General features: G+C 33.8%; 5 protein-coding genes across 7 annotated transcripts; 1 reads left to right on the top strand and 4 right to left on the bottom strand.

The window, feature by feature from the left end:
- Positions 1-2,468: 2,468 nt before the first annotated feature.
- On the top strand, positions 2,469-3,596 carry LOC141667713 (uncharacterized). Its single transcript, XM_074474314.1, has one exon. It carries the CDS (start codon positions 2,820-2,822, stop codon positions 3,591-3,593), a length of 774 nt encoding a protein of 257 aa, XP_074330415.1. The 5' UTR covers positions 2,469-2,819; the 3' UTR covers positions 3,594-3,596.
- A 99-nt stretch (positions 3,597-3,695) lies between these two features.
- On the bottom strand, positions 3,696-9,272 carry LOC141667712 (regulator of G-protein signaling 1). Of its 2 annotated transcripts, none has more exons than XM_074474313.1 (12): positions 9,072-9,272; positions 8,716-8,866; positions 8,390-8,510; positions 8,196-8,259; positions 8,027-8,111; positions 7,822-7,895; positions 7,248-7,439; positions 6,737-6,825; positions 5,689-5,927; positions 5,490-5,614; positions 4,533-4,654; positions 3,696-4,408 (listed from the first exon to the last, which is right to left on the bottom strand). In XM_074474313.1, exons 2-12 carry the CDS (start codon positions 8,823-8,825, stop codon positions 4,199-4,201), a joined length of 1,431 nt encoding a protein of 476 aa, XP_074330414.1. In that variant the 5' UTR covers positions 8,826-8,866; positions 9,072-9,272; the 3' UTR covers positions 3,696-4,198. The 2 variants fall into 2 exon arrangements, with proteins under 2 accessions (XP_074330414.1, XP_074330413.1); XM_074474312.1 differs by having other exon boundaries at positions 8,716-8,871; positions 9,072-9,271.
- A 799-nt stretch (positions 9,273-10,071) lies between these two features.
- On the bottom strand, positions 10,072-13,173 carry LOC141668799 (uncharacterized). Of its 2 annotated transcripts, none has more exons than XM_074475812.1 (8): positions 13,050-13,173; positions 12,269-12,327; positions 11,892-12,170; positions 11,589-11,649; positions 11,053-11,177; positions 10,789-10,851; positions 10,574-10,698; positions 10,072-10,440 (listed from the first exon to the last, which is right to left on the bottom strand). In XM_074475812.1, the coding sequence occupies exons 1-8, from the start codon at positions 13,108-13,110 to the stop codon at positions 10,305-10,307; spliced, it is 909 nt and encodes a 302-aa protein (XP_074331913.1). In that variant the 5' UTR covers positions 13,111-13,173; the 3' UTR covers positions 10,072-10,304. The 2 variants fall into 2 exon arrangements, with proteins under 2 accessions (XP_074331913.1, XP_074331914.1); XM_074475813.1 differs by having other exon boundaries at positions 12,269-12,323; positions 13,050-13,150.
- A 1,455-nt stretch (positions 13,174-14,628) lies between these two features.
- LOC141664507 (exportin-2-like) lies at positions 14,629-15,748 on the bottom strand. Its single transcript, XM_074470460.1, has 3 exons — positions 15,592-15,748; positions 14,892-15,157; positions 14,629-14,826 (listed from the first exon to the last, which is right to left on the bottom strand). Exons 1-3 carry the CDS (start codon positions 15,746-15,748, stop codon positions 14,629-14,631), a joined length of 621 nt encoding a protein of 206 aa, XP_074326561.1.
- A 1,603-nt stretch (positions 15,749-17,351) lies between these two features.
- On the bottom strand, positions 17,352-24,627 carry LOC141664506 (trans-Golgi network-localized SYP41-interacting protein 1-like). The gene is made up of 6 exons (XM_074470459.1): positions 20,782-24,627; positions 19,464-20,313; positions 18,706-19,355; positions 18,135-18,279; positions 17,970-18,051; positions 17,352-17,703 (listed from the first exon to the last, which is right to left on the bottom strand). The coding sequence occupies exons 1-6, from the start codon at positions 24,625-24,627 to the stop codon at positions 17,601-17,603; spliced, it is 5,676 nt and encodes a 1,891-aa protein (XP_074326560.1). The 3' UTR covers positions 17,352-17,600.

Genomic DNA, 24,627 nt, shown 5'->3' with positions numbered 1-24,627 from the left:
AATAGGTCTAACGACGTTTATACATTAGTGTTTTTCTTTTCATGCATAGTTCCATACTTTTAGTTACACTTTTGAGTGTTATTTTATTTTTCATGTAATATTCTTTTCCTTTTTGTATTTTTTATACGTGTTTTTTTATCTACGTTAATTTTTTAATGTTCTTTTGTTTTTCATGTAATATTCTTTTCTTTTTTATACTTTTTATACATGTTTTTTTACCTCTATACATGTGTTAGGTGTTTTTAAATGGGGGATCTTTAATATATATTTTTTATGCTTATACACCTGTTCTGTAAATTAAATGGGTGTTCTTTAATATTTTTCATGCAATGTTCTTTTGTATATGTGTGTTATGTGTTATTAATTTACTAGTGTTTTGTATTTTTTATTTTAAATTAACGTTACTTTATATGCTCGGTAATTATTTAACATGGAACATTAGAATTTTATAATGGTCTATTATTTTGCTGTACTAAAAAAATTTTCTGCTCCAAAATTTTCTATATTTTGTAACTATCTTGTGTAATGTAACTTTTTGTTTAAAGTTCAATATTTTTAATTTATGTACTGTAATTTTTTTAGTGTTCTGTATTTTTTAAATAATATTATGTTTTATAATAATTTCGGGGTGTTTAATCGATTTTATTTGCATGTTATATATATATTCTTTCTAGAGTTTTATATATTTATTTTACGTTGCATCTAGTTTTTCTAATCGTATTTTCTAGAAAAAATATTGATGGAAAATAGTTAAGAAATAAATTCACAACAAAATAAAAAATTAAGATAACACATTATGACTATATTTGATAATGTTAGGTGTTGTATAACTATTCTAATTATTTCCGTAGTGTACAATTCAATACATTTGACAAAATAATTTTGTATTTTGTTATTTTTTATAATTTTTTGATACAGTATATTTTATATAGTGTTCTGTATATTTTAATCTAATGTTACATATGTTGTGTTTTTCAATTTTTATGTGTTCAATAATTTTTTATGTTCACTAATTTTAATTTTTGTGTTTCAAAATTTTATATTTCACAATATTTTGTGCCTGTTTTCTTTATAAAATTAGGTACTTTGTGTTTTATATTTCATATTTATATTTTATGTTCACTAATTTGAATATTTACAGAACACATAAAAAGTACACATAATATGTTTTATTTTTTATGTGTTCTGTAAATTTATATTTTGTGTGTTCTATATTTTTAATGTTCCCTAATTTATATTTTATGTGTTCTCTAATTTAAATTTTATATGTTCTCTATTTTTTTGCATGTTTCCTAATTTTGTAATGTTTTTATATAATATGTGTAAAAAATTTTATGCAAATTCAATTTCTAATTTATAAATATAATATTAATGGATAAATGAAAGAATAGATAAAAAGAAAAAAAAGATAAACAATGAATAAAAGAAAGAAAGAAAACACAACAGATAACGTGAAATAAGTTTGAGGTTAAGTTACTAGTTACCAGAACATAAGAGTTACAATTTGATCCCATGCCTATATATATAATATTTTTTTTTATTAGAAATGTCTAAACCGGATCGGATCCGGATATTCGAATTCTTGTAAAATGTGATCCAGATCTGTATTCAAATTTATGAAAAAAATTCGGACCGGAAATCCGATCCGGTTTTTTGGATCGGATATCCACATTTACGGATTTTTTTATTGGATACCGGATCAGAAATTCGGATAATCCAATTATCGAATTTTTATGCTCACCTCTGAAAATAACGATTGAAGGGTAAAATAAATGATATCCCATTCTGATTATTACAGTGTAGTATAGATATATTTCATCACATTACAATTTTGTGAAATTAAGTGTTTAATTCACAAAAAAATTTACTTTGAAGTGAATCTTTGATACGAGTTAATAATTTTTAATTTGTGAATGCATTAATTAATGTTTATCAAATATATTTTTTAGCTAATTGAAGCAGAATTGTACAAAAAAATATAGTTTTCCATTCTTTAACCACCTCATCATTTTTATAATTTAGAAATGCGCATCACATATTTATCTATAACTAGTTTTTTTTTAAAATAATAAATTACTTATTTTTATGATATTTGATTCCAAATTACAAAACCTCTCCTTCACATCGCTAATTGGAACATTTGTTTCTTCACCTTTTAGCAAAGAAGAATAGAACATTACTCCCCTTCAACTGAAGATTAGAATTAGTATTGTCTATAATTACTTAGCAGAACAAGCAATTGAAATGCTCTCACAATAATCATGATTAATAAATAAATTATCATAAAACACTTCCTTTCACATGACTCAAATGCCACTAATCCTATAATTTACCTCTCCTAACTGTCAATTCACTCTACCACACAACATTTTGTTATGCTTGTTCTATAACTAACAAATAGCGACATGCCCAGTGGCCTCTTGATAAACATGTGTAGAATCATTATTTTCTTAAACTCCTAGATTAAGGGAGCACTAACCCACATCTAATCACCAATGTAGGATCTTTCTGAAGACAAATTCCAAGTCTTCTCTACTCACTCATCATCCTCTTTAATCTTGTTTAGCATTACATAATACACTACTACACATTCACATCATAAACAAGAGTAATGTTATTATCAATCTACACTAGTGCAGCTAGGCCACTTAGTAGTATCAAATAATACACAGACAACCAAACCATCATACAAGAACCACTACAATCTTGACTCCCCCTGCATGTCCACTAATCGAAAGAGATCGATGATCGAATTTATAAATGCATGATCATCTGATTGTTCATTGTATGTTTATGATCATGCAAATGTTGGAGGAAGCATGAAAGCAAATCATCAAACAAAACCTCTTGTATCTAAATGTTTTCTTTTCTCTCTTGTTCTATCTCTGTTTCTTTTGTTTCTAGTTTCTGTTCAGTATCACCGGCAACCTGAAACTCTACTCGCTTTCACTTCGACAATCACTACTAAACCGAATGATACAAATCCTGATATACGGATTCGACCTGGATACGCTAACTATGATGCCTATATCCAGCGTCAGCTAAACAAGACACTAAACCCGAAACTCAGAAAGATATGGACAACTCGTGATTGGAACCGAAAGATTAATGTCTTTTCCAACTTCTTCTCTGAACTAAAAGAGAAGGGTCTCCTAACCAACTCCACAAAGGCACTCTGTGTAGGGGCAAGGGTCGGGCAAGAGGTTGAAGCTTTGAGACGGATTGGAGTATCCGACTCAGTTGGTATCGACTTGGTACCTTACCCGCCACTTGTTATTCGAGGAGATTTTCATAAGCAACCATTTGGTGACCAGGTTTTCGACTTTGAATTCTCCAATGTGTTTGATCATGCCTTGTATCCAGATAAATTTGTTGGGGAGATCGAACGGACGTTAAAGCCAGGCGGGGTGTGCGTCCTACACGTGGCATTGTCTACACGGTCGGATAAGTTCTCAGCCAATGACTTGTACAATATTAAAGGCTTGACATCTTTGTTTAGGTCCTCAGAGTTGGTTCATACCAGAAAAGTAGACGGGTTTGGGTTGGATACAGAGGTGGTTTTCAGGAAAAAGAAGTTGAAACAGAGCTCATGAACTTCACTTTGTTCTTTCATTGCTGGGAATGTTTAAAGTTTAGATATCACCTTAGCCTTTCTTTTAATTCCTATTTACCTGTTGTCCTAATGTAAATAATACTTCCTGATAATAATGAATATATAGAGATTCAATGCCTACTGGGCATTTTAAAAATGTACATCTTCAAGTTTTATAGCTCACATCTATACTAATCATGTATATCCTACTGCTTCCGACATCTATCTGTAAACTACTTAAAATAGAAAAATCTGTAAGAAATTTTCTACATACTGAAGAATAAGAAGCTGGTCAGCTTAAAGAAGATATAGCACACCAACAATCTACCTGCAAAATCTGGCAATCCTGCTGGAAAGTTCCGCTTCAAGAGAATGGGACTAACAAGCTTGGTTTTCCTTGGTCTTCACCCAAACATGGTTGCAAGATAGAAAACATGTCAAATATATTTTCCATCGCTTTTCACTTGATTAGTAAAATGCACAGCTTGACCATATATGCAGCTTCAGTAAGCCACTTCACTCCCGGCAATAACCATCTCATAAAGGGAGCATTTTAGTAGCTTGTAGATCTGGTGAAAATTATAATAATATCAGATATTACAATAATCATTGTAGCTCTATATTGCCACTGTGTGGTATGGAGTCCGATGAATTGTGGTCTTGATGAAAAGGATTATCAGTACAGTGAACCGAGCTCAGTCTTGGAGAGAAATTCCAGCCATGCAACTGTTCCAATTCATGGTCAACTGTTTTCATGTTGGCTTGTTCTTTGAACTTCATGAAGAACATTGACGACCAATAGTCCCTTGCCAAATTCTTTAGTTGTGTGCGGGAAAATATAATTTTGAAAAGGATATGATTAGGACAGAGTTTAATGTATAAACTATTACCTTCAGAATGATACCTAGGAGAAAAAAATATTTTATTAAGTACTACTAACCATTTTCATTAGCTGGATTATCTCATTGAGTGCATTTCTGAAAAGATCAGGGTGTGCCAGATCAGCAGTAGTCAATATCTCCTGTCGACTTCGGTGAGATATGTTCACCTCCAACGATGCACCTACATACATCATTTTTGTGTGATGCATATTAATAATTATAGCAAGGATATGTTCAGATGGTCCTAATACGTAAAATAGCCTAATATGACAAGAAATATAATTACTCAAGTCCAAAATAGTAATTTAAAAACTTGGTCCATGTCAGCATTTGAAGAGCGCTACAGCCAGCATGCTAATTCAATTCGTGCAGCCATAGGAGATGCAAAGAAGTTAAAGATGAAGATTGATAAGTGACTATTGAAGCCTTGAAGGCATGGTAGTAATGCATCAAAGTGAAAAGATAGAATATAAATTGTACTCAAAACACAAGCATATTATGCTTCGTTCCAAGCCACAATATTATCATGGGCAACAACTGGAATAACAATATTAGTCTTTTAACTGTTGCAGATCAAGGCATGAAATTATATGAGAAACTGTAACAAATCGCGATTCACAGGGATGCATTTTATCAAAATATCTAAATAATAATAATAATAATAATATAATTTTTGCTCAGGATGCGCAACTATTCTGCTAAACATGACCAACTTTAGAGATTTACTAATTTGGGAATTAAATTTACTCTGCGCAATTTTGGCCAAAACTTTGTAAATCACACCTTACGTTAATATCTGGACATGCTAGATGCATAGATATGACTATATGAGTACAAAATGCATTGTAATATTCATATCATGTAGTACATACATACAATGCATACTAGGATAAGCAACTATCAAGCTAGTGCAGCTATCTTCCTCATCCTATATGACGAGTAGGTGTACACATATAATATAGGCAATGATCTCATGACAAAATATAAAAGAAATATAGGCAATGATCAGAATATACCTGCGGTTATATACTTTTGAATTATATGTCGTGCCATGTAGATCCTTCTTACAGTATCACTAACAGGAATCTTATCATGCTGTTGCACTTCATCATAAAAATGCACGCTCTCGCCAGCCAAGCAGCTGCATTACAGAGATCATAATATGTATAAAAAATAATAAACTAAATAATATTTATATGTTCAAGCAAGCAGTACCTGTCTGCGAAGGCCATGAAAGACTGTAGGAATCTTTTGTCCAGAAGAAGCTTCTCTAGAGGTTCATTAGGGTCCAGAATTTTTGCTGTTTCCCTATACAATAGCTGCCCGCTATCAGGTATGCCCAAAGCCCAACCCATAGTGCTAAAGTCCTGGTTCTCTTTGTTCTTCAAGCTCATGACAGAGACAAGTGGTTGAGAACTAGAAATAGAGAAGAAAGCAAGTACAAGTACGCCCCCCTGTTAAGGAACAACATAATATGATCAAATGCATGGAGTATGAAAGAAAGAGAAAATTCTAGGAGCAAACTGAATATAAAATTTTAAGATAAGTGAGAGGCACCAAGGAAAATGTACAGAAAGAGTAGTAAATAATAAACTTTAAACAGAAACGGCCAAGGGAAAATTTCTCTTTAGTTGAAGTCACCAAACTTTGATAGCTTATATGTTTTGGCTACTTCGTAACAAATATGCAGGTCTGCAACTCTCCTATTTACTTGTCACAGTACTGTATAACGTGTTCTGCATATCAATCATTTTATGAATGTCACTTCTTTGAGCAAAATAATACTCCCTCCACTTCCTATATGTAAGTTGTTTGAGAATGAAATTTAAGTGTCTTAAAAACTCTGTTGTTTTCACATCCCAAAGCTAATTTCCAAATTTTATGCCATCACTATCCTTTTCACTCTTACACAGAAGTTAACTTCCTTTAAAGCCAAACAAATTAATTTTACTGTGCTCAAATATGGGTTTTCATGTAATAACAAATAAGAAGACACATATTAGTATTACCCCATCGTACACACTTACAAGTAAATCAGTACTAGTATTACATAAATGAAGTGCAAATGCTTGGTCCACTGAGTTGACCAGTTGACCAGTTGACCAACTCATTCAGGAATCAGGAAAAAAAATTAAAGATTCACCCTATCAAATAACAACTAGTTAACTGCAATTTGCACAGGCTCGCATGTTTCTGTATCAAGTTGTACTCGCAAAGTTTGGAATTTCAATATCTATCATTAATAAAAAATCATAGATCATACCGCCAATAATAGCATAAATCTGGATGTGACTTGAAGCCATTCAGTTTCTTCATGGACCTCGTTTAAAACATAAGAAACTATCCAGATCACTGAAAGGAAAGAAGAAGAATAGTATCAACAAGATGCAACGATAACGAAGTACATGTAAAGACTATGAAGTATTATCAACCACTGAAGCCAGCCTACGATAAATATAGTTTGATTCACATATTATTATTCAACACGTCTTTTGAACCGAATTCATTTATCTTCAAAACAAATTTCTGTTATGTATTCAAGATGTTAGTGATACTTATGTTTACTAGACAATGCAACTCGCTGTTTGTAATCTTTTCTACTTCCTAGTTCAAACAGATGTTAAATTGTCTGGTCATATCATATAATTTTAAAGACGACAGTAAACTATTTCTGATCATTAGGATGAACCTGTCACAAGCATATATATATTTCACTGGCAAATAAAAAAGTAGAGGCGACTACAAAATTTATTTAATGAAGACAGTGGATGTACCAATAGAAGTTGTAGAGACTAAAATTCCCCTCCAAAGGTCTTTGAGCTCATGAAACCTAAATTCTATGTGATGGATGGCTCCTGTGAAAGCAACCAAAACAACAATATATAATCCGTGAAGGCTCATATTTGGAATGATATAATGAATTCCCACATGGCATCGACCATTCAGAGGTTTTTTCAAGTGTATAACTGCAAGAAATAAAAACAAAATTAGCCATGTGTAGCATTTGGAAAGATACAGCAACAGGAAAAGGTAAAATTAGCAATTTAGCATGCAAGTAAAGTCTAGAACATAAGGCAAAAGTCTGTAATACATATAGTTTAAGCATACAACAAGCTATGCTTGATTTATAAATTCTCAAATTATAATCTGTATTCCAAAAAAAATTCCGTAAATCGTAATCCATGCAAGCAAGTGGATAAAATCTCTTTAATTGCATATGTAATATCTAATCATAAAAAACACAGGCTTTTGGAAAATGGGCATATCTGCTCAAAACAAAAACGTATGCGAAACAACAGCAAAATTAAAGAGGAAATGTGATTAAATTAACGATAATATGATCCTTACATGCAGAAAGAGCTACCCAAGGCAAAAGTATTAATGGTAGAAAAATGTATGACCTAATAGGTGGTAATCGTCTCCTGAGGAAAAAAATAAATTTGCAGGGTCACCTCCACATAATAAACTCGATAATATAGCTCATGCACATAATAAATAAAATAATTATAGCGGTCCTATCATTCCCAGTTATAGTATTAAAAGATTAACTCACTTGAGAAATATATGATACAGTTGAAAAGCCTGGGTAATGCGACTGCTCAATAGCAGACCAAATCCTAGTGGCCCTTCAAACCAAACTGATATGACATGATAGTAGAAAATCAATTAGAGTGCAACCAAACACAAACCCTGAATCAACATATGATCAAAAAGCAAATAACCTGCCCAAATATAGCATGATCGCCACCAATGCCCACCCGTATATTTTAAAATCCGAAGGGACATCTGAAAATCAGTTCACAAACAACTAGATAAAAAAAATTGAGAAATTCTAAAACTAAACTAAAATTATACGCTAAAAACTAACTGACCCTGCACAAAATTGACAGTAAGATCATAAAAACACAAGATTTACCACAAGTGAAAGTAGAAGATCAAAGCTTGCTAGTACTTGAATGGCAGGGAGCCAAAAGCTGCTGCCTTTAGGCCGTCGAACCTTGTGTATCAAAAATGGCGATGCAGCCCGAGCAAGAAGCCTGCAACAACATGCCCCATTTAACCACACAATTCTCCAACAGCAGTAATTTTTTTTAACTTCAACCATATAATTACAATCCTTAAGAGATGGCATTAAGCAATAACTTATTTCAAATTATCACCACAATCAAGAAACATTGATAAAACAAGCAAATTTAAAAAACAAACAGTCTCAAAAAGACAAAAAGATTAAAAGAGACTTACAAAATGAGGGAGATGATAGAGATACACAGAGCTACATAGTCACTAGGACACCCTCCAAACTCTGCACAACTACTAGAACACCCTCCTTTTGCACACCCACTTTTCTCCATTTTCTTGATTTGGGCTCACACACTAATACAATTTGCACCAACTAATCTAATCAAAATGATAAAAATGTAAGCTTTTTACCCATTTTCTTGATTAGGACTCACACAAAAATACAATTTGCACCAACTAATCTAATCAAAATGATAAAAATCTTAACTTTTTACCCATTTTCTTGATTTGGGCTAACATAAAAATACAATTTTGAGCAATTAATCTAATCAAAGAGGATAAAAATATAATCTTTGTACCTTAATTTGGGTCTTGTAATGATCTTGGACAGAACACAAGGACAGGGTCAAAGATAATTAAGTTCAACTTACTTCCCTTACTTTGCTTCTAGTATATCAGTATCTGTATGTCCTGTATGTCTTTAGCCTTTTGAGCTTTGTTTTTCTTGTTTTGGTTATATCAACTTTAAATAATCTTGGGGAGCAGAGTGTGTATGTATAAACAAGTACATAGCGTGAAAAGGAGAAGTCAAATACAACTTTGTTTAATACTTTAATGCAGCCATTGTAGAATTGCTAATTAATCACTATCAATGCAGTTAATCTTTCTTGTTTTTTTAATAATTATTAGGCTTATCCGCCTTAAGTAATCTATTTCCCAAAATACAAGTTTTTTTTTGATTTTTTACGCATATTTTAAGATAAATAAAAAGGATAGCTATATAAATCATTTTTCAATTTTTTTTCTGAATAAATATATACATATTAAATTTTAATTCAAGAAAAGAAATTTTAGAAAAAAAATGTGAAGTTATGATTTTTAGACCGCTTAAAATACATGTAAAAGTTAAATAGACCTATATTTTGGGATGAAATTAATAGTTTTAACGAAGTTAGAGTTAACTAAGAATAGAAACTTATTAGAAGATAGGAACTTTTATATAAAAATATGAAATGATTTTTGATTATCTCAATTGATATATCTTTTGAGATAATCATCTCTCATTTTATTTAATTAGCAAGTTGTACTCGTATTTTTTTTAAGTATACCTTCTACGTAAACGAGTACTGTTCATTTTTTAAATGAGCAAGAATACTATTGAATGACACACAATAAACTTGACCACTTATAGTAGGATAAACATATCTCATTTCTTCAGATGACATATGCTAATAATTGAAAGTAGTTTTTATGAGTTTACAAGTAATGCAGAACAAAAATTCACATGATCCATATGTTGCATCTGCCTTCTAGTACAATGCAGTTGGCTTTGCTTCACATGACCAACATTTTGTGCAGTTAAATGAAAATCTAGAGGAAATATTTTATCAAGGCTGCTGAACAATTACACTTTTGAAATACAGGATTTATGTGCAAAACAAGAATCTAGATGTGTATGTTCTGTACACGATGTATGTTGTGCTAAATTTTCGACAAACACATAAAAACAAGGGGGTCGTCTGCTCAAGGCTGAGACAATGAGTACATTTGGTTGGTTCTATGCAGAGGTGTTTTATTAGGAGATTTATAGTTCATTTTGATGACTTTGATGTGTAGCGCCATATTATGCCTCCAACTAAGTTGTTTGCTGCATGAGAAGCCATTGGAACGATGATGCTCGAAGACAAAATTGTAGCATAACCATAGGCAAATCCAACAAATGTTGCCCTGCAAAAAGTTCAACCAGATATTATTAAACACCGGTTGATTTCCTCAATTTACTAAATGCAAAAACTTGCTGCTTATAGAAATGCCAAATGGATCTTTCAAAGCTATCCATCAAGTAAAGCATGGTAAGTACCAGATTGCAAAGGAATTTTTACGACCATTTCCCAAGTGCAGGAGCCCAAAAACGATTCCGACTACCACGGCACTCTTCCAGTTGACTCCTAAAAGTGGAAGCATTGTACCACGAAAAAGAAGTTCCTGAGCAGTTACGTGCATAAAAGTGTATCAGACAATAAATTGGAAATAAATGGTGACTGAATCAAAATATTTCTGGGTCTCTATCCACACCTCACTAAATCCAGACAGTGAAGCTACAACCAAGTAATCTAATGGCTGCAGTGAAGAAAGAACCTACAGAAAAACAAAAGCAGTATCATATGATATCTAGTGAGTTTGATCGCAACTAGATAGTAATATATAGACATCGTACTAGTTTGATAGTTCCTGAACATATATGGCTATATCTAGTTGAACGAGTAAACTGGCAACAACAAATTACAAGCCCATTAAAGGTTCTTCAAAGTAAGCAGAAAAGAGCTACAGAGTATCAACCTGTTGATTGGCTGCTTCACTTGACTCGGCAAAATCAGGCCATGTCTGCAATAGCAAATACCGGCATGATGATATCAATACAACCAGTCCTGTAATTAATTCAATATGCCACGTCTGGAAACCAACTGTCAATATGTAATTCCCTTTAGTGAGCTTGCATATACTATGTAACTACCTAACATACTATATTCAGGTGATCAGATATCAGAATCCAAAAGATTCTGTGACATGAATTCAGGACTTTTGAACAAGCAAAAATAAAAAACCAGGACTTCAAAGGTTAGACCTTTTTCTTTGTTAGCTGACAGTACCCCCACCCCAATTACAGTGTGACTCAAGCATATCTGGCTTGTTACAACTAAACTTACTAAAGCTCTACAAAGCTCTGTTTGGTTAATATTGATATACTATAAGAAACATTTAAGACCTCAATTTAACACCTAAAAAGATGTATATATTCTATCTTAGTTCCTCATTTATGGGTAGACTAAATTTGAAATGCAAGTACCACCTCAGCATTTGTGAGCATTACATACATGGTATCTCGATAGAGCAGTCGACGACAGGCCATCCTTCAACTGATGCAACATGAGAAAGCTGCAAGGTAATCAGAATAATAAATTGTTGGGAAAAAACTCTTACAAAATGTATTAACTAAAAAGTGACAGAAAAGGACAACATAAACAATATCAACAAGTCTCAACATACAAAATGATACATAGAATGGCTAATGCAAGCTTTTAAATTTTGCAAGGATTCAGTAACTTCTGGCTGGTAGCTAACATGCCAAGAATTTTCAAATAGCCATAACAGACAGTATACAAATGACAAGATTATACCTGTCGTATGGTCACTCCTAAAGCAGCTATCAAAACAGAGGTTGTTGTGCATGCCTGAAGAACAGAAGTCCTGGAAGGAAAGGAAGTTGACATTGTCGAGTCCAAATTATCAGAAGACATCTTACTATTGTCTTGAACAGAAGCATCTCCTGACAGAGACTCATTAGATGCATCGACATTATCAGGGAATGCAATTGCATTCTTCTGGGCATCCCCTTTTCGTCGGAACTTCTTACCCGTTTTATTGCTTGCAAACACCCTAGTCTTAGCTCTAAGTTTCTGTTCGGCAATTAGAATCTATGAGAGGGAGGGGGTGGTGATGGTAAAAGTATCAATTGATTAATTTAAATACCTACTTAGAAGTCTTGAGAACTTACATTGCATAATCCCGCTGGTAAAAAAATTGGGGATCCGTAGTGAACGTTTAAAATCCTACCTAGTAATATTTAACATTAATTAAACCTGTAACCCACAATAATTCAATTTGAACAGATATGGATCAACCAAAAATTGAAATAACACATTTCAGCATTAATACAAGAACCAAAGAGCTCTTGCTCTAGACTCAAGCATTGCCCAAGCCAAGGTGATAGGGGAGGATCTAGTAAGGGGCACCGGGGGACATGTGTCCCCCATGAAATCAAATTTTACGTTTTTTCACCATTAATTTTTTTGAAAATATACGAAAGTGCCCCCTCAAAATTCAAAAATTTAAAGGGATTTTCTCAAAAAAATTCTGGTGTCCCCCTAAAATAAAATTCATGGATCCGCCCCTGTGCGTAATTATGCTCAATTAGCCAAACAAACACACATTGTATTTCAGCAGATGCACAAGAAAATCAAAACTAGCAAAAGAAAAGGATGCTAATTTCACAATTCACACACTAAAGAAAATACAAAATGGAAAAACAGAACTTCAACTTATTAGTTACACCAAATGGGAAACTGCCTAATGCCCTAATCAAACCATAATCAAGAAAGAAAAAGAAAGTATTCTATTGGTTCTTCATCCTTAGTTTTAATGCCTAATTAAAATGGAGGGAGACCCAGAAAGCAAATTAAATATGAAACAAGAAACACAAAGTATCAGAGCAAAGAACAAGAAACACAAAGTAGATAGGTAAATAAATAAATACAAAAGTGGATAAATATATATACCTAAGCTGAGGTTGGTTATAGATAGGCTGCTTGCTGGTTTAGAAAACCAGGTAGAGTTCATGGTGAGCAAGCTGTTATGTTCCTGAAGATATTTTGTCTTGTAATAAAAATTTGCCAGAGAACATAAATGATACTCCCTCGTCCCTCCCACATGTTTACATTTAGTTGGGGCGCGCAGTTTAAGAAAAATGATAAAATAATGGAGAAAAGTTAAAAAAGTAAGTAAACTAGTGGGACCGATTAATATTATATGTATAAAGTTGGTATAATGGAGAGAAGTAGTGAATATAATTATTTTAAAAATTATAAAAACCTTACCATTTTTGAAAAGTTTTGAAATGTAAACAATTGGAAGGGACATCAAAAAAACGAAAGTATAAACAAATGGGAGGGACAGAGGGAATACTCAGCTTACTTAAACAGAGTCACTTTAACTGTAGTTATTTTTTATTTTCAAAATTAAGTGTTTTAAAACAGTTTTCATACAAGAACATATTAAACATTAAATTTTATAAAATTGTAAGCGTTTATAAAACGGTTTTTTTACAAGAACACATTAAACATTAAATTTTAAAAAATTAAATTATTTGACTGACTTATATTTCGATGGACGCATACAAAATTTACATTATTTAAAATGAATCAAATTTATAAATTTTAGTGAATATATACATGATCACACTTCACACGCCACACTAGAAAACCCTTTTTCTTTATTATGTTAGAGGACTGAAATGTAATAAAAACAGATGGTAAACTTAGAAAGCTTTAAAATTCAATATTTTAAATTTGAAAAAACTACCCACAAATATATAACTTTACTCATATATGATTAGCAAATTTAATATATCGAATCATGATCTTAAGTAAATTTGAAAAAATTGTTGAAGAGATAAAAGAATTTAAAAGCTACCGAATAATTATAATAATTAAAGAATTAATGTATAACAATCAAAGATTACACAATATTTTGACAAAACACATCAGAATACAAGACTTTGACAAAAGAAAAAGAAAGAAAAAAGATTACACAATACTTTGACAAAACGCATCAACATACAAGATTTTGTCAAAAGAAAGAAAAAACAATTACACAATACTTTGACAAAACGCATCAAAGTACAAGACTTTGGTAATTTAAAGAAAAAAAGATTACACAATACTTTCTACAATCAAAGTACAAGACTTTGTCAAACTAAAGAATAATAAAATTTAAAGCCAAACACATCTAATAACCTTTACTATAATCGTAATGCTTTCTTACCCCTTACTCCCGAGTTTTAATTTGGAAGGAAAACAAGTGGTGGATGAGTAAATAGTTTCACTTGCATTTATATTTGTGCTCCCAGAGTTTTTAAAAGAAGCGAAAGCAAGTGATAATGTATGTAAATTTAACAAACTTTCATTCCAAAACTTTCACTTCAAAAGTGGGATGAAATTACTTTACCTCCTTACCACTTACTTCCTTCCTTTTAAAAACCTCGGGAGCGAGGACTTAATGTTCATACAATGAAGCAACTGTAGGAGCTACAAAACTGGAGCAAAGAAGCTTGATTAGTATTCTCAAGGTTCTCGCAAATCAACTGGTGATATGATATCTCCCAGGGGTCTGAGCAGAAATATTAGCCAAAATATCCACCAGATACATTTTTGGATCTTTGATATCTCTCGAAACATCCTCCTCTTTCTTTCCAGCATTGTGCAGATGAACAAATGTGGCATTGTAACCAACCGTCTCTCCGAAGTCTGGGACTTCCAGTTCCTCCTCAACTCTGGTCTATGATTTTAACAAATATATACCAGCCTGAACAACATCAACTGAAGCTACAAGGTTTTGAGGACCTTGACAAGAAAAAGAGACATAAATATCACAAAAGACTTGGCAAATTTGGCTGTTTCGTTATTTTGGAGCCTCGGAAACAAACAAGTCCATATACGGCCCATGTAGGGTGTAATAACATCGTATCCAAGGTTCTCAATGATTGTATTCAGCACATAAAACCCTTGTTCGTTTGATCTAGGAGCTGTGACAAGCTTCTCAAATATTTCAAGAACCTGGTTCAATCTCCCTTCTCTGTTAAGCTCATGAGGTCTTTTTGAAGGAAAGACTTAAGTAAACGCATAAGGCACAAGAGCTGCAACATTTCCAGGTATTTTCCAAGAGTCGGGCAACAGGAGAATATTAAAGATCTGCGCGTAGTGAGGTGGAATGGGAGGATTGTTCAGCTCTACGAGCTGAGACAGCAGCTGAAATGCATATGGAAATAACTCAGCTACATCTTTGGCCAAGATCATATGGAGGCTTGGAAATAGACTTTCTTCGATGGTTGGCACAAGCAGGGGCAAATCTAGTAACGGGCACCGGGGCACGTGTTCCCCATAAAATTAAATTTTACATTTTTTCACCATTAAATTTTTAAAAGTATATGAAAGTGCCCTCATGAAATTCAAAATCATAAGAGTATCTTTCCCAAACTTTGCTCGGTGTCCACCTAAAAATATATTTCTGGATCCCCGAGCACAAGAGAAGAGTTTCTTTCACAGGCCCTCTTTACAAGAACAGCCACAGCTTCAAAAAGATAGTGGTTATAGACAGGATTTTTGGGGTTCTCACAAACCCTGTTAAGATCCAATGTCAGCCCTTTAATGCAGGGTGAAGCAACCTCATGAGAAATGTCTGCGACGCTGAGGACTCGCATTATACACTTCATTACATAGTGGTTTTCCTCAGACTCTTGCTGCTCCAAGGCATTAAAAAAGTTGCGCATCAACTTCAAAAGATATGGACCGATGTCTGCTGAAGTATATCTTGCTCTAGCTCCACCATCCTTTACTAGAAGAAGTTTCTCTAGATTTTAAAATTTTAAATTGATTAAATATTTCTCAAAAATTAGTCCAGAATTTTTCAAAAATCTAGTAGTTTTAAAGTACATGGGTTGCAAATAAATCAAGTAAATCAAAGAAAACGTATAAAGTTTAATAAAATATACTCCCTCCGTCCCGATTTATGTGTTCAGTTTGACTTTTGCACGTAACTTAAGGTGTATTGACCGCATAATTTCGTTGATTATTTTTCAATTTTTTTTTTTTGAATAAATATTAAAATCTTAAATTTTTATTCACAAAAAGAAAATTAAAAAAATAATCAACGAAACTATGCGGTCAGTGCACCTTAAATTACGTGCAAAAGTCAAACTGGACAGATAAATTGAAACTGAGGAAGTAAAATATTAGTATAGTACTGCAAAACACTAACTGGGCGCGGCCCAGTTTGGTGGTCATGACCACTTTCCGCAAAATTATATTATCTCCGTCCTTAAAAACGTTTTCTATTTGTGTTATACATGTTTGTCAGTATACATTTTTTATTGTTAATATCTTTAATTTCGTATTAGTATTAAATATAAAAACTTCATTGTATTAAAATATTCATAAATACGAATTCAACAAGATCACTCATGACTATATTTGATCTTATAGATTAGACGTAAATTAATAGTCAATCGCTTACCGTGAATAGTGTCAGAAGTCAAAAGTAGAAAACGTATAATGGGACTGAGGGAGTACAATGCTAATATTTGAATATTTTGCACGTATAATGGCACTGAGGGAGTACAATGCTAATATTTGAATATTTTGCACGGGCAGGTCACTTTAAGTGTCCCAATCAGTATTACAGATTTTGGAAATCGGAACTATTCGGTTGAGGTACCGATTTACGATTTATCGGACGATTTTTAAAAAATCGGATAATTAATCGGCGATTTATCATAAATCGGTCAAATCAGATAAATATTTTTAACCGATTTTTGAGCAATTTATCGGCGATTTTTAAAAAATCGGCCGATTTTTATAACAGAGGTTCAATGCATCAAATGAACATGGATCGGAGTTCCTCAGTCTTAAGACATGCAAGAGATTACGATCTTGTTAAATCGAGACAGAATTTTCTCTTCAACAAGTTTTAGTAAAAAGTTGTCTCAAAGTCTCATCCTTAACCTTCCACTGTAGGAAGTTTGATATCATTGGGTATGACTCTATTTTTCGTATTCTCTTTTGTAGTAATACGATTTTATTTAGCAAAAATAAAATAAAAATTACAGATTCTATCTAAAATAACCTTTTTGATCTAAAAATAACTAAAATAATTAATGAAATAATTTTTGACATGTGAATTGAAACTAAATGATACAAAAATATATCATATTGAAAAAATAGCATGTTATAGTTGAAAAATATAACTGTTTGGTTATTAGTAATTATATAATTTTATTAAATAAAAGTCTAAAACCAAATTGAAAATTGATCGAAAATGAAACTAGCTTAGATCACCTGGCAAATTCATCGGGGTAAGTGTTCAAATGATACAATAAAATTTATAAAAGCTCTACAAATCTACAATTTACATGCTACTAATGAAATATATCAAGCAAAAAATGCTATGAAAAAACTAAACACTAGTAGAGGAAGTTTACTGTATTAACTATCTATGATACAGTTTGCAACGAGCAACTGGAGTTCGATTTTCCGGTAGGGTAATCTTAGACCTTGTTAAAAGATAGTTCCTAACAGCCACAAATTCAAGAAGAGCCAATATACAACAACACCAATTCTTGCCTTTGGACGAACCATCAGAGCTCGATCACCGGCTACCCTGAATTTTAATCGAAAATTATGTTAATACTTATCGTAGACACTCTACTCTTAACAAACATTATAGTCTAGATGACCAATGTGGGGATAATTTGCATCCTTGAAAACTCCTCTCTAGAGCTTTACATAATTTCTACAGTACGTTTCAAGATTCGAGTCATTTCTGGTTATAAATTATTTTTATTTTGAATGAAATGTATGAGAAAAATAATGAAGGATTTTAACAATATAACTAGCAACAATGCAGAAGTATTATTAGCAGTTTACCAGATTCCATCTACTCTATCTGCAATTGTCATCCCTTGTCTTGGAACCAAACCTGATGCAATTAGTGACTTAAATATATGACCTGCAACATAATGGAGCTTAAGGTATTTCCTCTGAAACTAAATAGAATAAGAAAACCAACACGACGCTCTTTAGAAACCAAACCTTTCTCTTCAGCCGTATCCTTCTTGCTGATCAGACGCTCGGATTCTGAGTCTACGTCGATTGCTAGGTGGTCACTTGATCCCTTCCTAAAAGTTACCTGAGCATTAGATGGGCCTGGTGGAATAGGTATGTTTACAAACTGTCCCTGCATGAGGTCAAGCATTATTTTCATTAAAATCGTATTCAGTATTACGTTCCTGAATTCTAATACAGCACTGAGCAAGTCTTGCTAAACCATCTCTTTTCATCTACATTTAGATATTCTATTGGAGTGCAAATACTGACAGACTAAAACATATATCAGCATACCACAAATATTTTTCAGCACCCGAGACAAAAGACAGGTTATACAAGATACCGAACAGGGTAAAGATGTTAAATGGCAATCAGTTCACAGCTAAAAGTACTTATAAAACACGATAAAAGTATAACACCTAATAGACAAGTTTACCAAAATAATTACTAACTGGATGAAAGTGATCAAATGAAAGTGTACATTTTGAGAAATCAATAGTTTTTTTTTCATTAGTGCAGAAGTCGATATGTTACAAATACAGGCATTAGTTTTTACCCCGTCTTCAATTTCAGATATTTCTGATTGAGTAGGCAATGCATGGGCTTCATAATCCCCTCGTTCTTGAATAGAGTTTCCCGAAAATTCCCTTCCCTGGTTAGATTCTTCAAAGAATTTAACCTTACTTGATAGTCTATCCACAACATCTTGAGTCTGCAAAAGCTTAGTGTCAAGTTCTTGGGCTTTAGATCTTGAATTCTCAGATTCCCGGATAACGTCTGAAACGAGCTTCTCCAATAATGGCAGTTGTCCCATGACATCAGAAGTTCTCTGAGTTCCAGCCATCTCATAACCTCTTAACTTCTGAAAAATGTTCTCTAATACTTTTGCCATTTCAAATAGCTCATGTCTCATCTTTTCATAGTCCTTCTTGTCCATAATGTGTTTTGAAACTTCCTCTTTCAGAGGTTCAGTTTCAATAGCTTGGTCCTTGAGAATCGTCTCTTGTAATTTGTTGTTGCATGACTTGGATCCTATCTCATGCTGTAGTCCACCAACCCAATCAATTATGTAAAAGAGCTTTTTGACAAAATTGGAATTGTGGGGTTCCAGTTCTTTTACTTCAAACTGCGCAGGGATCTTGATTTTATCTATCATATCGAAGAGATATTTCATCTGGGGTGCTGATAGGAAAGTGTTTTCGGTTTCTGGAAAAACGAAATGAAGCAAATAAACAAAAAACTTAGATTTTATGAATCGGTAGTCTTCAACCTTTTAAAGTTAAATGCTTTTCCAAATCTAACAAAAAACAGTACCTTTTTCTTTCTTCAAAATGCTGTACATCGATTTAAATTCTTCTTCTCTCTCCTGCCATTTGCCTTCTTGTGCTTGATGCTCCTTTAGTTTATCATTCATACTACTGCATAATTTTTCTGATGCTTCTAGATCAGCTTCCAACTTGGACACCCTACTCTGATAGAAATCCCGTTCTTCAATGGCTTTGTTAAAAGCACCGCTGCTTTCTTTCAAATTATTCTGTAAGTTTTCAACAGTTGTACTCATATATTGTAACTGTTTGATTATTTTATGAACAATTTTAGCACCTGATAACAATTCATTAGCAGTCTTCATATATTTGCTGCTAACAAGTGCGGTCTGATGCTCCGCATCAGCATCCATGCTAATTGTTCTTACATCTGAAAACAAGCCAGTATTTGAATCATCCATCTCAAGGACCGGGCCTGATTCTAGTAAATGATTATCATCTTCAAACTTCAGTTCTAGGGTCGCACCCCTACAAGCTGACAATAAAATTGCAATATTATTCTCCAGCTTTTCCATTGCATTTTCTTGTGCTCGCTTACTTATCTCCATATTGTTCATATGCTTCTTTAATGATTTCATATGCTCCAATCTATGTAGAGATCCATCTCTCGTTGCTGCCAGTTTTTTTGATAGCGATGCAATCAAATTATCCATAGATGCAGACGAATTTTCAAATAGTTCTGCAATGAATTTGTTTTTGAACTGAAGATTGTCCACTATTTTTCCAGCATTTAGAGTAAAACTGTCATCATCTGCAGTATCCAATTCTCCATTAAACATTTCAATGTGTTCAAAATTGTGAAGACCATCTGCCAATCGATTTAGAGAAAAAGAATCTTCCTATAAGGTATACAAAGAAAAATTAATTAAAAGTACTATACAGTAAATTAAAATTTAAGATTAAAAACTAAAAGGTTCCTTATGGAGACAATGTAAAATTTTCTCCGCAGCATAGTTGAAAGATATCACAGTGATTCAGTGAACCAAAATATCAACCTGTGACTACATCAAACCTCGAGATCTCAAAAAAAAGAATGAGTAGTTGTAATGAAGTTGAATTAAAAGAGCTTAGGAGAGAGGCATTAATCAATAACAACTTCCAAAGAATCTATAACCGGATGGCTGTTATAAAATGCAGGTGGGTTTTTTTTGTCCTCATAACTTCCAAATTCCACAAGGAGTTGTCATTTGTCTTTGATTGGAATCTAAAAACTTCAGGAAAAAAAGACAGCTTGAGGAATATCATGCAACAAAGAGTTTTAAATATAATAACTGGTCACAAGATCATAATAAAGGATTAAATTTTACCTCAGAACTTGGTGACTCCTGCCTCGTATTTACATCCATTTCAATGAAATGACCCCTTATGTCTTTAAGGATATCATCCATATCTTTCAGGCTTTCGAACTTTTTTTGAAAGCTATGCTTCAATAAACACAACATTAACTCATCTTTCAAAAGCAGCTGCAGATTATTGAGGTGACCATAAAGCTCAGGAGACCCAATCCCTTTGGTGTCACGGGTTCCGGTCAATTCTTGCATGCATGCATTTAATTGTGCCTTGAGATCTACAATCTCTCGCTCAGCATTTTTCTTAGCCCCCAACTCTTCCATACAGGAATTAAGTCGAGATTTAAGATCTTGATTCTCACGTACAGCATCTTCCCTGTCACTTCTAAGATCAGATATAGTATTTTCAGCTTTTCTCATTGCTTCTTCAAATGATTTTATACTGGAGGATGCATCTGCAAGCTTGCGGGCTTGAAAGCCAGCTTCTTCTTTGAGCTTTTCTATCTCCCTTTCCAAATTAGTCCTACCAACTTGTGCCATATAATTTTCATCGGCCAACACAGACATATTTGTCTGTACTTGAGAAATTGAATCTTCAAGTGATTGTATAGTTGTGTGGGCCTCAGCTAGCTCACTGCTAAGACCAGACGCCTCTTCTTTGACTTTTTGGAGCTCCATTAGTGCAGCAGCTCTAGAAGCTTCAACATCTTCTTTTTCATCAATGAGCATAGAGATTTTGCTCTCCGCAAATGCTAAGTCATCAGACTTTGTTATACATTCCTCTTTTACTATCTCCAACTCTCTTTCTGCCTTTGCCTTAAAAGCTTGACACTCACTAATGTACCCAGCAAGCCTCTGCACCTTTTCTGCAGGCTCTTTAACTGCTGACCCTTCTGGAAATATGATACTCTCAATTGATTCAGTTAATATTTGTAATATTCTATTGCGCTCAGCCAAGAACTGGTCCAGTTGATCTCTTTGTTCTTTGATAGCATTGAGATCCATCTCCAACCTTGGAACGCAATCAGCATCTGTTGACAATTTCTGGTTTGCATTCTTGTAGTCATTTAGAGTAATTTGTAGTTGCTCTAGCTCAAGAGTTAAATTCTGTACAGATGCATTCTTTTCATCCAATGTTTGTTTCAAGGTTTCCCGCTCTTGAACCATTCCCTTGCCTTTCTTAACTGCCAAAGATAACTTATCCCTAAGAAGGATAGCTTTCTCTTCAGAGCGAGAAAGATCATTCGTTAAAGAGTCTTTCTCATCTTTTAGATTACGTAGTTCTTCAGAAATCGCTGATATCTTATATTTCAGTTGGTTCACCTCTGACCTATTTAGCATCTCCTCTTCTAAAAGTGTTTGAAACAGCATAGCCTCAAAATCTCTAATGTACAGGAGACTCTGAATTCTTCTGGTAATATCACTTTCCAGTGGGGAACATTCAACAGAGAATGCGGCTTGTGGCCTTAATTTTTGTAAGCATTGATCAATGATACTGTCCAAGTCAGCCTTCATCTCTTCTTCATTTAAGGCTATACCTGATGCTTTCTGCAACATCTTGACTAATCGGTCCTTCTCCAATGAAATCTGATGCTCTTTCTCTACAATTCCTTCATACTTGTGTCTCAGAGTTTCATACACTTCTTCTAAATAATGCTTTTCTTGTGTTTCTGTAAATATTGATAAAGTGAGTCGACCAATCTCATTATGTGCAGCTTCTCTTGTTGCGTCCAGAAGCTGTTTCATGTCCTCCCACTCTTGAACCTTTTTAGTTTTTTCTTTAATGACCAAGGATAAGTCTTCCTGCAAATTAAAGGTGCTTTCTTCAGAATGTGAAAGTTTTTCCTGTAGTGTATCTTTCTCGTCTTTCAAATCATGTAGTTCTTGAGAGATCACTAATAATTTATTAGCCAGGTTATTCACCTGAGACCTATCCAGCATGTCATCCTCTAAGAGTTTTTCAAAAAGCATGGCCTCCTGATCCCTTGTGTACAAGAAACTTTGAATCCTATCAAACAGTTCAAGGTCCGCCTGAGAAAATTCAGTAGAAACTCTGATGTGTTCTCTTAATTTTCCGAAGCAAAGGTCAATGAAATTGTTCATGCCAGATTGTTGCTCTTCAAAATCAGTCATTGTTATTCCAGATGCCTCCTGCAACATGCTAACAAGCCGGTTCTTTTCCAGTGAAATATGATGCTCTCTCTCCAAAACTCCTTCGTACTTGTACGTTAGATCTTCACGCTCATCCTGGAGATAATTTTTTTCTTGTAGTTCTATTAAAATCAATGCAGTAAGCCGATCAATCTCATTTTGTGCAACTTCTCTTGTTCTATCCAGAAGCTGCTTCACATTTTCTTTCTCTTGAACCAGTCCTTTGCCTTTTTTAACTGCCATAGATAATTTCTCCCTCAGTATAGCAGCTTTCTCTTCTGAACGTGAAAGAGTATTCTGCAGAGATTCATTCTCCTCTTTCAGATTACGTAGTTCTTGAGAAATCACCTCTACCTTATTCGCCAACTGGTTTACCTCTGATCTACTCAGTATGTCCTCCTCTAAAACTTTCTTAAACAGCATAGCTTCCTGATCCCTCGTGTACAAGAGGCTCTGCATTCTTTCAAATATTTCTCTTTCCACATGAGAAGATCCAATAGAAACACTGGGTTTCTCTTTTGTTTTCCCAAGAAATCGGTCAATCATAAACCCCAAATCAGTGGGCAGCCCTTCTGAACTGTCCACACCTATTCCAGATGCCTCATGTAACAGCCTCACCGTGCGATCTTTCTCCAATGAATTTTGATGCTCCTTCTCAACCATCCCATCATATCTGTATCTTAAATTCTCAAGCTCCTGTTGAAGATAATGCTTCTCATGTGATTCTGCCAAACTCAATGCAGTAAGTCGCTCAATCTCATTATTTGTTACAATTGTCACATCTTGCAATTTGCACCTGAGTTTGTTATTCTCATTTGCAAGCCATTGAACTTTCACTAGAATATCCATCGGCTTAAGTTCCTCAGGCAGATGACTCTCAAACAAAACTCCCTCACAGTTTTCAATAATTGTAGTCCTTTCTGAAAGTTCTTTCTGCAGCTTAGCAGCCAGAGCACTAGATTTTTCTTGAATTTCAGTAAAACATTTCGCAAGCTCATTTGTCTTGTCAGCGAGTGACTGTTTCAATGAATCACGTTGCTGAACCACCGACTTTCCTTTTGTTACAGCTAAATTAAGCTTCTCTTTGGTATTATTACACCTTGCCTTCTCATGTTCGAGCTCCGCTTTAATTTTTTCAATTTCTGCATTAGCAGTATCAATGATTACACTACCTCTTTTAAGTTCTTCTCTCATTTTCCAGTTCTTCTCTTCCAACTCACTTATTTTTTGGGTCGACTCAACTTCTTTTCTTCTCAGCTCTAACAGCTCTTCACGCGCAGTGAGAAAAATTGACCCCATGTCATCTTGCACAATTTGATCAGGCCTTACATTTGTAATGCACTGCCCAAGTAAATTAGATTCAGAAAGAAAACTATTATACTTCTCAATCAAATGTATGGTGCTTTTCTCAATATGAAACATTTTTTGGATGAATGATTCATCCAATTGTTCTTCTTGATTAGATGCTGACACGAGACAATTTAACACCCTATCTGCAATGGCCTCGGTATCTTGCTGTGCTGATGATTCATTTATTCTAGCACTGAGCTCATAAATTTCTTGATCCTTCTTATTTAGGATTGCATAAAGTTCACTAATTAGGCCCTGAGTCTGAGATCGTTCATCCAACACATTCTTCACAAACTTAGAACAATCATATATCATGTCCTGCAACTGGCCATCAGTAACCACAGACTTCTCACCCTCCCACAT

The sequence above is a fragment of the Apium graveolens genome, chromosome 6 (assembly GCF_009905375.1).
Source record: "Apium graveolens cultivar Ventura chromosome 6, ASM990537v1, whole genome shotgun sequence".
NCBI lineage: Eukaryota > Viridiplantae > Streptophyta > Magnoliopsida > Apiales > Apiaceae > Apium > Apium graveolens.
Note: the sequence above shows the minus strand (reverse complement) of the source record. Positions and strands in the feature narration are given on the sequence as shown.

Excerpts from the sequence above, each read along its gene's own strand:
- LOC141667712 (XM_074474313.1), bottom strand. The coding sequence starts at position 8,825 with ATGGAGAAAAGTGGGTGTGCAAAAGGAGGGTGTTCTAGTAGTTGTGCA. Across the intron at positions 8,112-8,195 it reads ATCATGCTATATTTGGGCAG|TTTGGTTTGAAGGGCCACTA; the intron begins GTTATTTGCTTT and ends ATGTCATATCAG. Across the intron at positions 5,928-6,736 it reads GATTTATGCTATTATTGGCG|GGGGGCGTACTTGTACTTGC; the intron begins GTATGATCTATG and ends GTTCCTTAACAG.
- LOC141667713 (XM_074474314.1), top strand. The coding sequence starts at position 2,820 with ATGAAAGCAAATCATCAAACAAAACCTCTTGTATCTAAATGTTTTCTT.
- LOC141664507 (XM_074470460.1), bottom strand. The coding sequence starts at position 15,748 with ATGCGAGTCCTCAGCGTCGCAGACATTTCTCATGAGGTTGCTTCACCC. Across the intron at positions 15,158-15,591 it reads TGTTCTTGTAAAGAGGGCCT|TCTTTCCTTCAAAAAGACCT; the intron begins GTGAAAGAAACT and ends CGTTTACTTAAG. Across the intron at positions 14,827-14,891 it reads TGTCTCTTTTTCTTGTCAAG|ACCAGAGTTGAGGAGGAACT; the intron begins GTCCTCAAAACC and ends TTAAAATCATAG.
- LOC141664506 (XM_074470459.1), bottom strand. The coding sequence starts at position 24,627 with ATGTGGGAGGGTGAGAAGTCTGTGGTTACTGATGGCCAGTTGCAGGAC. Across the intron at positions 20,314-20,781 it reads AGGAGTCACCAAGTTCTGAG|GAAGATTCTTTTTCTCTAAA; the intron begins GTAAAATTTAAT and ends TATACCTTATAG. Across the intron at positions 18,052-18,134 it reads GGATACGGCTGAAGAGAAAG|GTCATATATTTAAGTCACTA; the intron begins GTTTGGTTTCTA and ends ATTATGTTGCAG.
- LOC141668799 (XM_074475812.1), bottom strand. The coding sequence starts at position 13,110 with ATGAACTCTACCTGGTTTTCTAAACCAGCAAGCAGCCTATCTATAACC. Across the intron at positions 12,171-12,268 it reads TACCAGCGGGATTATGCAAT|AAACTTAGAGCTAAGACTAG; the intron begins GTAAGTTCTCAA and ends ATTGCCGAACAG. Across the intron at positions 10,852-11,052 it reads GTGAAGCAGCCAATCAACAG|GTTCTTTCTTCACTGCAGCC; the intron begins GTTGATACTCTG and ends GTTTTTCTGTAG.